Source organism: Sinohyriopsis cumingii, chromosome 13 (genome assembly GCF_028554795.1).
Source record: "Sinohyriopsis cumingii isolate HCF-2022 chromosome 13, ASM2855479v2, whole genome shotgun sequence".
Taxonomy (NCBI): Eukaryota; Metazoa; Mollusca; class Bivalvia; order Unionida; family Unionidae; genus Sinohyriopsis; species Sinohyriopsis cumingii.
In genome coordinates, this window is record NC_142973.1 from 65022421 (window position 1) to 65037574 (window position 15154).

At 33.0% G+C, this 15154-nt stretch overlaps 1 protein-coding gene across 19 annotated transcripts in view; it reads right to left on the reverse strand.

The window, feature by feature from the left end:
* LOC149785740 (twitchin-like) overlaps positions 1 to 15154 on the reverse strand; it is a 469207-nt gene that overhangs the window by 3011 nt on the left and 451042 nt on the right. For all 19 annotated transcript variants that reach the window (XR_016425447.1, XM_089979624.1, XM_089979627.1 and 16 more), the window contains 6 exons: positions 14863 to 15008; positions 11241 to 11397; positions 10567 to 10680; positions 9486 to 9677; positions 4634 to 4753; positions 3987 to 4225 (listed from right to left, as the gene is read on the reverse strand). Coding sequence is in view for 18 of the 19 variants with exons in the window: in XM_089979624.1 (XP_089835750.1) it covers positions 3987 to 4225; positions 4634 to 4753; positions 9486 to 9677; positions 10567 to 10680; positions 11241 to 11397; positions 14863 to 15008 (968 nt within the window). In the remaining variant the exon portion in view is untranslated. The remainder of the gene's footprint in view (positions 1 to 3986; positions 4226 to 4633; positions 4754 to 9485; positions 9678 to 10566; positions 10681 to 11240; positions 11398 to 14862; positions 15009 to 15154) is intronic.

Consider the following 15154-nt stretch of genomic DNA (forward strand, 5'->3'; position numbering starts at 1 on the left):
CCATCTGTCTGATATCACATCTCCTAAATTGTTAGGGGGAATTCAGAAAAAAATGTGGAGTTATGTTGCACTTGGAGTAACCATCTGCAAAAGGGGGATAATTCTTGGTTTCCAACTCAGGGGTCCCCAAGAGGAGGTCAAATGTCAGATTACAAACTTTAAATTACAATGAATTTTGTATATATATATATATATATATATATATATATATATATATATATATATATATATATATGTATATATATATATATACTCGGCAGGCTGGAGGTGATTGGAATATGCCATAACAATGTGGGGATTTGTGATGGAAAGTCATTGCAGTTGCTCCTGTTTAGTGGTTCCCAGACTGTGGGCAGTGGACCCTGGGAGCTGTGGGATTATTCCAAGGGAGCCCAAAACTACAACTATTAGCATGTGGTGGACCGTGACAAAGTTAAGAAGGGGTCCTCATTTACAAAAAGAATGGGAACCACTGCCCTATTTAACACATCATGTATAAAGTACAAATGGGAACCACTGCCCTATTTAACACATCATGTATAAAGTACAAATGGGAACCACTGCCCTTTTTAACACATCATGTATAAAGTACAAATGGGAACCACTGCCCTTTTTAACACATCATGTATAAAGTACAAATGGGAACCACTGCCCTAGTTAACACATTATTTATAAAGTACAAATGGGAACCACTGCCCTAGTTAACACATTATGTATAAAGTACAAATGGGAACCACTGCCCTATTTAACACATTATGTATAAAGTACAAATGGGAACCACTGCCCTATTTAACACATTATGTATAAAGTACAAATGGGAACCACTGCCCTAGTTAACACATTATTTATAAAGTACAAATGGGAACCACTGCCCTATTTAACACATTATTTATAAAGTACAAATGGGAACCACTGCCCTATTTAACACATTATTTATAAAGTACAAATGGGAACCACTGCCCTATTTAACACATCATGTATAAAGTACAAATGGGAACCACTGCCCTAGTTAACACATTATTTATAAAGTACAAATGGGAACCACTGCCCTAGTTAACACATTATTTATAAAGTACAAATGGGAACCACTGCCCTATTTAACACATTATTTATAAAGTATAAATGGGAACCACTGCCCTAGTTAACACATTATGTAAAGTACAAATGGGAACCACTGCCCTAGTTAACACATTATTTATAAAGTACAAATGGGAACCACTGCCCTAGTTAACACATTATTTATAAAGTACAAATGGGAACCACTGCTCTAGTTAACACATTATTTATAAAGTACAAATGGGAACCACTGCCCTATTTAACACATTATGTATAAAGTACAAATGGGAACCACTGCTCTATTTAACACATTATTTATAAAGTACAAATGGGAACCACTGCCCTAGTTAACACATTATGTATAAAGTACAAATGGGAACCACTGCCCTATTTAACACATTATGTATAATGTACAAATGGGAACCACTGCCCTATTTAACACATTATGTATAAAGTACAAATGGGAACCACTGCCCTAGATAACACATTATGTATAAAGTACAAATGGGAACCACTGCCCTAGATAACACATTATTTATAAAGTACAAATGGGAACCACTGCCCTATTTAACACATTATTTGTAAAGTACAAATGGGAACCACTGCCCTATTTAACACATCATGTATAAAGTACAAATGGGAACCACTGCCCTATTTAACACATTATGTATAAAGTACAAATGGGAACCACTGCCCTAGTTAACACATTATTTATAAAGTACAAATGGGAACCACTGCCCTAGTTAACACATTATTTATAAAGTACAAATGGGAACCACTGCCCTATTTAACACATTATTTATAAAGTATAAATGGGAACCACTGCCCTAGTTAACACATTATGTAAAGTACAAATGGGAACCACTGCCCTAGTTAACACATTATTTATAAAGTACAAATGGGAACCACTGCCCTAGTTAACACATTATTTATAAAGTACAAATGGGAACCACTGCCCTAGTTAACACATTATTTATAAAGTACAAATGGGAACCACTGCCCTATTTAACACATTATGTATAAAGTACAAATGGGAACCACTGCCCTATTTAACACATTATTTATAAAGTACAAATGTTAATCAGTCTTTCTCAAACCAATTGATGCTGTAACTATCAAACATTTGCTAAATAAATGTATTACACACATGTATATTGTTGATTAGCCTTCAAACCGTTAGATACATCAGTAAACTGCCAAACAATATTAATGTTGCTAACACCTAATCTACAAGTTTATGTGCATTGTAGAAATGATAAACCATTCTCTAGTGGGGTTTGTAGTGGAATTTTCCTTGAAAAATTTAACTATCACTATCACTAAGTATGTCTCTCGACCAAAATATGAAAGTTTTCATTCAAAAGGTGCACATGTACCCTCTGCAAAAAAATTTATTAGTTGATTTCTCTACATTCACTGAAAGTGAGTGAGTTCAGTGATGTCCATTAGGAAAAGGTACTGTGACCTAGTTTGGTCATGTTGGGTGTTTATTCCATTTGCCAAACAATTGGTATCAATCTAAGAGGTCTTTAAAAATTAAGGGGAAAGGATGCGGTAAATGCACATAGGTAACAGTATATGGTGCCTCCATGTAATATAGTAAAGCATAAGAAACAAATGACATTAACAGGTAACACTATATGGCCTCCCTCCACCCCATCCCTGTAATATTGCAGGGACTTAAGAAATCAATGACAATTGCACACAATTTCTGAATTTATTTTTTGTTCTAAATGATACCATTTATTTCAACTGATTTGAAAAGATTGTACTTTTTTTTGTCAATTGAAGTTTATAGTTTTAAATAAAAAAATCTTAGTTTATCCCACATCATAAAAGAGGTTATAAAGGTCTGGCAAAAATGTAGTATAAATCCCCCACTCTGAAGTCTCTAAATACATTAAACTTAAACAAACTTAAAGACCTAATAATGTTCCCTACCTTAAATATTTTCAGCATGTTGTTTATGTTTTTTTAATTTCAGGTGTTTGGTTTTTGTAATAATATCATTATATATGTTTTTATGTTATAGGTGTTGTCTAACGTTGTAAAGTGCTTAGAGCTTCTAAAGATTAGGCGCTATACAAAGTCCGCATTGTTATTATTATTATTATATTATATTATATACATGTTTATAAGCTGGAACCTACTGCGAAATTGCTTAGACCCAGATTTGCTTAAACATAATGGCAGTTTGTTAGGACTAATCATTGAAACAAACAACATGGACCCTGATCTGCCAGTGCATTATACAACTGAAACATCAGGGTCTGTTATTTGCAGTTGGACCTGGCTTGTTAGTGAGTATATAAATTATTCATTGTCATACAACTGCAGTATTTGTGTTGTGTTTTGGAAAATTTTAACATAGCTTTAACAATTTTTGAGTCATGTCGCTACGATGACTGCATTGTGGCAGTTTAAAGTGATGTCTAGCACTGGGGCATCATGCTGCAGACATGTAACGTGATGTTCCATCCAGTCACATTATCCTGACACCAGGCCAACCAGTCCTAACACTAACCTCTTAATGCTGAGTGCCAAGAGAGGCATCTGCTAGTACCATTTTTATTAGACTTTGTTATGACTTTGCTATGGTTTGAACCCGTGACCTCCTGCATCCAAGGTGGATGTTCTAACCACTAGGCCACCTGAGCAGTTACAACAGCAGTAGAACCTGTATTGAGAGACCATTGCTATGAAAGACCACCTGTGTTGGGAGACCACCTCTCCTAAGAGACCACATTATCCATGCACAGATTGGTTGATTATATAGTATTATGACCTGTCACGAGAGACCACCGGTCTTGAGAGACCATTATTGTTTGGCAGAAGGGGTGGTTTTTTGAGACAGGTTCTATTGTACATAATAGAAATAAATTTTAACCCATTTTCAATGAAAGCTACATGACACTTATTTTACCACTTACTTGCTGCATTGATTTTATGAGCTGAACGACATCTATATCGGCACAAGGGGAGGCACTTATTGATACGCTTAACACAAATGTCCAAACAGAGGTTCCTTTACTGTTACTAGCCACCACACTGTATACGCCACAGTCTGTTGCCAGCACAGTTGGTATTTCAAACGTATATGTATCAGCATCTTGGTAAAAATGAAATCTTGCAGATTCAGTAACGTCCTGTCCATTTCGCCGCCATGAAACTGAAATATACAACATTAATGGCATAAGATTATACAATCATATATATACTGGTCTTATATCCAAGCCAATATATTAGGAAGTTTATGAAATTAAACTGGTATGTCTCTGTTTATCACACAATGAAAATAACTAATACTTTGTTCTGTAAATAGATACAAAAGATGCTGTGCTATGACTGGACCTAGATTTGAATGTCTGAAATATCCTGATAATGTCATTTTGTGAAATGGATATGTGAAATATCATGCAAAGAATATAACACAAAATAGAGTAAAGTGTTGTACATTTACCATCACATTTAGAATAAGGTAAAAATTATTTGCATTGTTCATGGCTGGGTGACTGGCATATTACATGACATAACAAGACAATAGTGAAGGACTTTTATTTTGTATATCTAATAATACCTTTGCTGGTCTGTGATTCTCTGTCAAATGAACAGGAAAACTTTACTGCCGTACCTTCATCGGCATTTTGAGATCGAGGGATGGTTCTGAATACCGGACATGTTGGTTCCTCCTCAGGCACTGAAATACATGCATCTATTTTGACGGAACTGTAAACATTGACCCATAACCAAAGAGCCAACCAGAACTAATGGCAGATTATTTTCTTCATAATTTCAGGAGAGTTATATGTATCTGGTAACTAGTGAAAACACGAGTACTGTGAATGGCATATTTCACCCCTATTCAGGTTTTAACAGTACTTTATTTAGGTACTAGTAGAGAATCTCTCTAGAGATTAATAGCCTATGGATCTCATTAACCTAGACCCCTGGTTTAGGTATGCGGTCTTGAACTAAACTTACTGTGCATAAGCCATTATTTGCTTTCTATGCTTACCATGGCCATCACCTCTAACCTTTAGACAGAAGAAGTGTCATATTTCTCTATTATGATAAAAAGTTAACATGCAAAAACCATTTTACTTCTTTCAGTCAGTGACCTTGACCTCTTACCTTTTGACTTACAAAATTGATATTGCTACGTTTTCCAATATGCAAGTCATATGCAAAGTTTGGTAAGGTGTATGGTTAACAACTGAAATTTTGTACAGAAACAATTTTGTATTTTTCAATCACAGTGACCGTGACCTTTTAACCCCCTAATCAATAGGCAAGTCATCTACTAAGTTTGATGACTGTACATGTAGATGATGGACAGCTCAAGTTAATGTGCAGAAATGAATTTGGCAACAGATGGATCACAATCACAACATAATGCACTCCACCTTATAGCGAGCATATAACACAAAGTAGGCAAAAAAAATTGAATTTGAGAAGAATGAGAAACCATGCATAGAAAACAGACCTAAAGATACACTGTTTCAGAGTTTTATTACATGCGATTTTGTTAAAAGCACATTTGACTGTATGTAGGAATGTATTTGACGGCAATTAAACATGAACTATGGATTATTGTGCTTCCTTCCTATCTTTATTATCCCTTGTGGTTTACTTTACAGCTATACTAGAATTATTCCATTTGAATCAATGACAATAGTTTGCATTAAATTGGCAAATGTCGGCCCAAGCATACTCATTTGGTGAGCTAATTGTCTCGACTAAGACAGATAATTAGCTAAGGCTTGCCGTAGGTTCATCAAATTCTATGAGCAGGAAACTAAGGCTTGAGCTTGTGACACTAACATATGACCTACAACCTATTAACATTGCTGTACACATCAGCTCCAAACAGGATACTTTTATAAAATTTTCAGATCTAGTTGATGCATTATCAGTGTTGAAATATTTACTTTTTGGAAGTTTTTCTTTTATCAACAACTGATAAGGATTTATATCACCTTAAACAATATTTAGTGTGAACTGTTTGAAGAAAATGCATAATGACATACTACCCGAGAAAATATAAAACTTTTAAAGGGAATTTTAATCATGTTTTAAGGAGTTTTATCAACATTTTAAGAATTTCAGTATCTTTACATTTTACATTTTATCTAATATTTAATGTTTAATTTATTTGGAAAGGTTAATCTTCTTAATTTTTTGTGCAATTCATTTTTACTTTTGTCAAACTTTACCTTTACTTGGCACTGTTTAGCCAATTTTGTGGTGATGTGCCCTAAAACACAACGTTACATACATATAAACGTCACTTGACTAGATGGACTGTGTTTGATTCATTAGTGTTTTGCATAGAAAATTTATAAAAGCACAGAAAAAAAATACAGAATGTGATAAAACAAGAACTCTGCAGGGGCCCTGAGTGGCAGAGTGGTCTAAAGCATTCATCGTTACAGATCATTGCCATCTCACCTCTGTCTGCGTGGGTTCGAGTCCAGGTTTGGCCAATGTGGGTACGTGAGAAAGCTTGCCAGGAGCTTCTTGTGGGTTGGTGGTTCTTTCCAAGGTTTTCCCAGGTTCTTCCTCCACCATTTATACTGGCCGCCATGTATAGCCTATCTTGTGCTGAAAAGTGGCGTTAAACCCTACAACAACAACAACAACTCCGCTTTAAGAACATAAGACACCTGGCCCACTCTACACTTGCATGCAATCACCCCACCCCCCACATCCAAAAACAAAATCCAAGAGAGGGAGTACCAGTAAGTACTAGTAGTGCAAGGTGACTAGGAAGAATATGATGCCATATTTAAAAAAATATGCATTGAATTCTTTAACCATGCAGCAACCATGGGACAGGGAGAAAGGGAAGTCTGAGATCATGTAAGTAATGAAGTAAGTTGAATAAAAAATTATTTAAAATATAAAAAATATTAACCACAATAGGTTCAACTTTTATAATCAGGGAACAACACAGATAAGTAGACAGTAAAATTTGGGATAATATATTATTCCAAGTTTTAGTGAACAGATAAAAAGTTAACACAAGTTATGGAATGAAAATGTTCACCACAAGGTGTATAACATAATGATCACATGAACTTAAACCCATGGGTAGGAGTAGTAAAAGTGGAATAAAGTCAGTCTGTGTTATATTTCCAAGCATTAAATGAATTGGTTATGGACTCATAGGTGAAGAAAACAACTTTAACCCAAATGTATCCCCAGTATAGTCTTTGAACAAATGGATCCACACATGGCACTAAGTACTAGTAGTACTAAGAGAATGGGAGTAATTGCTGGTACTACATTACAAATATGAAGTAAATCTGGTATGGGTTTACTGAGACATAAGTGCTGAAAAGGACTTGAACCAACATAATTCTGGACCTCATGACCCAACTCTTCTTTGGAACGTAGGGACAGAAGTTGATCCTCAAACCCACTCCTGTCTAGAACACAGTGGCAGGAGTGGTATTGAGAGATAAGGAATATGCCGTGTGTTTTGATAAAAATGGTTTAACAAATAAATATTTGGAGAAACTTTCAATTTAAAGTAATTTATACTATTATTCCAGGTATAAAATGAATCAGGTCATGACCTACAAGTGTTGGAGGATTGTTTGACTAAAATATGCTCTCTATACAATTCTTAAGCCATGGTCCCACTTTGGGGGCTAACCCATGGTTCCACTTAGAGGGTTAACTCAGGGACTGAAATGATTAACCATGGTCCCCCTTACAGGGCTAACACAAGGACCAATGTAATAAGCAATGGTCTCACTTAGGGGATATACCCAGGGACAGAGGAGAGAAGATCTGTATACTATGATGTTCTTAACATGAAGTGAATTGGTAATGGGGTTATGGAAATATTAGTGATGGAGAAAAAAAAATTGAACCAAAACCTGAAGCCAAACAAATGTGTTCCATTACAATTACTGACCCCATAGCCCCACCCTGGGACAGGAGTTGTACTAAGAGAGGAGGACTGTGTGATGATGTTATATTTCAAATATTAAGTGAATTATATTTAACATATTAAGTGTATTATATTTAAAATATTAAGTGAATTATATTTAAAATATTATGTGAATTATATTTAAAATACTATGTGAATTATATTTCAAATACTATGTGAATTATATTTCAAATACTATGTGAATTACATTTCAAATATTATGTGAATTATATTTTAATTATTAAGTGAATTGGATAAGAATTTTTTGAGTCACAAGAGCTGATATAAACTTTAATGAACATGTGTTCACAAGATACATGTAATTCTTTATTACATGACCCCACCCACTAAGCATAGGAGAGGCACATAGAACTCCATTTGTGTATTGGGTCTATGATTTATGTAAACCTTATGTGTATTTGCTATATGATTTATCTACTCCTTATATGTAAGAGTATTATGTGATGATATTACATGCATATTCCTTATATGTAAGAGTATTAAGTGATGATATTACATGCATATTCCTTATATGTAAGAGTATTATGTGATGATATTACATGCATATTCCTTATATGTAAGAGTATTATGTGATGATATTACATGCATATTCCTTATATGTAAGAGTATTAAGTGATGATATTACATGCATATTCCTTATATGTAAGAGTATTATGTGATGATATTACATGCATATTCCTTATATGTAAGAGTATTATGTGATGATATTACATGCATATTCCTTATATGTAAGAGTATTAAGTGATGATATTACATGCATATTCCTTATATGTAAGAGTATTATGTGATGATATTACATGCATATTCCTTATATGTAAGAGTATTATGTGATGATATTACATGCATATTCCTTATATGTAAGAGTATTAAGTGATGATATTACATGCATATTCCTTATATGTAAGAGTATTATGTGATGATATTACATGCATATCCCTTATATGTAAGAGTATTAAGTGATGATATTACATGCATATCCCTTATATGTAAGAGTATTAAGTGATGATATTACATGCATATTCCTTATATGTAAGAGTATTATGTGATGATATTACATGCATATTCCTTATATGTAAGAGTATTATGTGATGATATTACATGCATATTCCTTATATGTAAGAGTATTAAGTGATGATATTACATGCATATTCCTTATATGTAAGAGTATTATGTGATGATATTACATGCATATTCCTTATATGTAAGAGTATTATGTGATGATATTACATGCATATTCCTTATATGTAAGAGTATTAAGTGATGATATTACATGCATATTCCAAATATTAAGTGAATCAGTACAGGGATTACCGAGCTACAAATACCGTATAAAACCCAATGCAATCCAAATACAGATAATCCATCGGAGTGTTCAGCAATATTCATCTTGAGGAGGGAACGGGACATAAAGAAAAAATAAACTGGAGTAAAATTCACGAAACAAAGACAGAACCTTCTAGTTCAAACTCACCCTCAACATGGACTGTAAAGCAGCTGAAAATGGTAGCCACTGGGTTCTTGGCTTCAACTCGGTACAGACCACTATCCTCTGGAAACACCTCACTGATAATCAGCCTGTACGTATCGCCACTTTTCTGGTAATGGAAATCTTCAGAATCTTTGAGAAGGTCATCATTTTTATACCATCGAACCTCTGGATCACCTGAAAAAGCCATTATTTGGCTATTTTCAGAATGTAATTTAATTCATTTGTAATATATAATTGGGTTGTTAAGGAATGCATAGTGAACAATCATTATATCAGTTCTTATCTTTCCTAATAATAAATTTGACTGTGTTAAACTTTTATGTACAAATAACAGTCATTGGTCCTACTAGTTAGCTAAGGATATTTTACTAATTGAAAATTAGGTTTCTTGCCAAGGTGGATGCTGACAACTTGAATTTATTATAGCAAAAGAGTCAAATATACGTAATGAATGTAGTGCCTAACAGTTCAATACTATGAGGATACTGTTTTGTCTGATGTTGATCGTATACTTTTTTACTGCATATACTGGGAGGGAGGGGATGGGAATAATAATTATTAGTAAAACAATATGAATTTTGTTGTATTTTTAACTGATTCTCCAGGATGAATATTTTTTACAATCCAAATGAGAGTACACAGTTTTCTTTAGAAACAATTAGAGGTTCGCAAATAATTTTGGTAAATTATGATTTGTATTGATTGATTGTGTTTGAAATTGTTAAGGTAAAAAATGACATAGAATATGTTAAATTATATGTTTCAAATTAGTTCTCATATATATTGTTAAATCTAAGACATTTAAATGGAACACTACATCGATAATAATACTCTGAAGAAAAATAATTTTGTTAAATTTAAAAATCTTTCTGATCAAGAACAAAGAAAAATAACTGAATTAAGTTAAATGAATTTGAATATTCAGTGATTTCTTTAATGTGTTTAAATAAAAACTGTTTGACAAATGAACATGTGAGAACTGTCAATCTGAAGTAAATTTTAAAATCAAGGAAATGTGGTTTGATTAAGCATTATGCACACATATAGTTAATCTCTTTCATACCCAGAATAACACACTCTATTACAGCAGGTTCCCCATCCCTCAGAAGTTGCCCCTGGGGGTGGAGCACAAATCTGGGTGGCTCAATCATTGGTTGTTTAGGCTTTGTCTCTGAAACTGTAAAACAGGAATATAAATTTGTCTTTACATTTTTACTTGTTTTAAAATTAAATACACAAATATAAATTATGAAAAGAAAATATTGTGAAATAAATTTAGATAAAAATACTTTGAAAATATTTAAATTTACTTTCCAATATTTTTAAACAAATGTACAACCAAACAAACAAGTTTATTTGTAATTTTCTTCTGCATGTTATAATAACTAAAATGTTTTGTTAATGTAACTTGTCAACATATTCATTAAAACATGCATTCTTAACTATTCAAAAACTTGGTTGCTGTCAAAAAAATCTATATCAATTTATTTATCACTTGGCATATTACTGTATATGAGTACATAATTTGTATGGTTTAAATTTTTGCAAAATTTGTGGTAAGTCAAAAATTGCAAATTAGAACATCATGAAAAATTAGGAAGAAAAACAAATCATGTCATCAAAGTCATACAAATTATATACATGGAATTAAGCAGATTTATAACTTTGCAAAAATGTATGAATGTGAACATTTCTCCTTAGCATTTTGCTTGAAAATTACTAAGCAAAGCCACCTACTTTTGACTGTAACTTTTGATGAAGATTTTGAAGTTCCTGCTGAGTTCTTGGCCACACATGTATATTCTCCATCATCATCGGACAATGCTTCTGATATCATTAAGGAACAGATACCTGCTCGATTCTTGATTTTAATATCCTCATCAGCCTTCAACGGCTGCAAAATGGGTATTATATATATATATTCTTATGTTATGTGTTTAGGCTTTAATAAACAGTAACAAAAGAAAGAAAGCTTGCTGATTTCACTAAAGATTTCAAAAATTAGGGGAATTCAAATTTAAAAAAACGAAGTTTTCTGAAATATTTTAGCAAAAATCAAGGATAAGCAACCCATTTCTTATGTTACATGTTTACGCTCTAATAAACAGTAACAAAAGAAAGAGTGAAAACACATGCTTTGAAACATTTAACAAATAATTTATTTCCCTGGAAGAAACATTGTGCAAAAATGAAAAAAAATAAGAACTTTGTTTTAAGAATCAAATTAAAAAATAATCCAAGAATAATCCACAAATTAAATTTTAGAAGTCATAGTAATGAAATGTTCTAATGAATTCAAGTTCAAGTCCCGACAAAAAAATCTAAAATGAATGGCAATGACTTATACTGTAGTCAGTATAGAGTTGTGTACAGTCCTTTGTGATCCACATAAAATAATATTCCAGTGTTTGAATTCTGAATAAAATTTAAATAAATATATTTGTCCAAGAATTCTGTATGAGCACTAAAATATTTCCAAGATATAGAATTATCCTTTAGAACCCAAATAATCAGAATAAAAAGTAAATAGAATTCCAAACTGCCACAACAGATACTTTCCAGTGTAAAAAAAAGAAAAAGCCCAACTGAGAAATATCTCTATATCAGTAGAACATAAAATGGATGCAGCCTCCACATTTTTCATGAAGTAGTGTATTCACTCAAATTTAGAAGGGTAAAACTGCAACAAAAATACCAAGTACTCTTGGAAAAACCCTCCTCCTCTAAAATGTAAATAATCAAGTAAAGCATTCCTATACGTGGTAAACACTTTTATCATCATACCAAGTTTCATGGAGACATCAAACAGTTCAGAAGGCATCAACTTCAAGAATGCTGATTAGACATAGTCCATTCTTTTCCGCAAAACATGTACATTGTCTAATAATTATATAAGGACATAGCAAGTTCCATGGAGATACATGAAGCAGTTAGGGAGACATGAAGTGTAAATATAATTGTCAAACATGGAGAGATAACTCTAAAAATACCAATATAACAAGTCAAATATTATAGGGAATACTAATTCTCATCAAGTTTCACAAAGATATCTAAAATGGTTCAGGATATATTAACCAGAGAAGAGTGTGATAGATGAACATATAAAATGTTATAAATATAAATGGGGATAGTTATTGAAATACTAATTCCATTTTTGACAGCATTGTGTCTGATCATGATTCAAAAGCATACAAAATGTTATGAAAATATACCAAAAGGTTCAAAAGATACTAGATAAACAAGTGTGATAGACAAACATACACAATTTGTAATAAAAATGGATATAACTCTTGAAATGCTGATGAGACTGATTTACATTTTTTTGTACAAGACACAATCACGATACAAAATGCTTACCAAGTTTCACGAAGACACATAACTCATATAGTTCAGGAGAAATTGGATAAACAAGATTGTGATAAATGGATAGATGAACAATCTGACTCCTGTATGCAGTACCTGTCACTCAATTTGTGGAGACTATAAAATAATTTTAATTTTACATGGTGTTTATATGGTAATTAGTACTGTACTGTGTTTATCTCTGTTTTGATGATAGACTAAAACCAGGGATTGAGTTCCGATGATAGGCTAATACCAGTGACTGAGTTCTGATGACAGGCTAATACCAGTAACTGAGTTCTGATGATAGGGTAATACCAGTGACTGAGTTCTGATGATAGGCTAATACCAGTGACTGAGTTCTGATGATACGGTAATACCAGTGACTGAGTTCAGATGATAGGCTAATACCAGTGACTGAGTTCTGATGATAGGGTAATACCAGTGACTGAGTTCTGATGATAGGCTAATACCAGTGATTGCATTCTGATGATAGGGTAATACCACTGACTCAGTTCTGATGACTGGATAATACCAGTAGTCAAGTTCTGAAGACAGGCTAATACCAGTGATTCAGTTCTAATAATAGGCTAATACCAGTGATTGAGTTCTTAAGATAGGCTAATGCAAGTGACTGAGTTCTGATCATAGGGTAATTTCCAGTGATTGCATTCTGATGATAGGGTAATACCACTAATTCAGTTCTGGTGACTGGATAATACCAGTAGTTGAGTTCTGAAGACAGGCTAATATCAGTGATTCAGTTCTGATGATAGGCTAATACCAGTGATTGAGTTCTGATGAATGGCTATTACTAGCAACTGAGTTCTATTGATGGGCTAATATCACTGAGTTCTCATGATAGGGTAATACCAGTGATTGTGTTCTAATGATAGGGTAATACCAGCAAATGAGTTCTGTTGATAGGCTAATATCACTGATCAAGTTCTCATGATATGGTAATACCAGTAATTGAGTTCTGATAATAGGCTATACCAGTGATTGAGTACAACTTGCCACATATAAAACAACATGCTGTCATATTATTTTTTTAGCCATTCTAATAATGCTAGAATCATGATTTAATGGCACTTTGAATTTACTGACAAAGCCTGATGATTTAAACCCTCAAACCAAGAGTTCTGACAAACATGTGTCTAATAATTATTCCTAAACGACCTGTCATTGAAGGAAATAAATTATTTTATACCTAGCAGTTAAAAATGCTTTCTTAATGCTGTGTTCAGTGGAAATGTGCAAATTGTTTTTAAATAAAAACCACCTGTTGGCACACTTGGCTTTGTCAATATAAAAAAAATATAATTTACTTGGTTCCATAAGAATAAACGTGAATTGTTTATTTTGAGGTCAATATAATTTTAAACAGTGAACTACATGTACTAAGATTAATTAACTAGTTAATTATTGCTACTATGAATATTTGATTGATACTTTTTGAATAAGGGAAGTGGGGGCTCATTCACGTATATTGTCTGTGATACTTTTTGAATAAGGGGAGTGGGGGCTCATTCACATATATTGTCTGTGATACTTTTTTAATAAGTACAGTGGGGGCTCATTCACATACATTTTGTATATTGTCTGTGATACTTTTTTAATAAGGGGAGTGGTGGACTCATTCACACATATTGTCTGTATTATTGGTAAAACTTCATCACAAAACACTAGCATTAATCTTTTGTCTATTATAATGTCCAAGTCCAGTCATATGCTGACCATTACAAACAATTGATTTAGTGTATACATAGAAACAATCAGCACATTTTTATAGAAAATTGTTTAATATGAAATTGACATATTCAGTGTTTCTTATAAATATTTAATAAACAGAATAATACACAAAAGTCAAATGATGATGTTAAATAATTTTAATTCATGTCTAAGATTAAAGAACTCATTTGTGATGGTCACTTTTGACTTCCATGATTTTAGGTACTGGTAAATTATTAACATAATCACTACGTTAACATGCATTATTCTCTATAAAATGATTAACCTGTCCATTGTGGAACCACTCCACCTCTGGATCTGGAACTCCCTTCACGGAACATCGCAGGGATAGCCTGTCCCCTTCATCAACAGACACCACTACAGGCAGTTCATCAGTAAAAACTGGATGCACATCTTTCTGCTGCTGGCCATCTAAAAATGGGCAATATCTAACTTACTCCATTTACCTAAGTACTGTCTTAACCCTATTGCAAATAGCATAGACCCAGATCTGTTATAGCATAAGGACTATGAACCAAATCTGTTACAGCATGATATCCATGACCCAGATTTGTTAT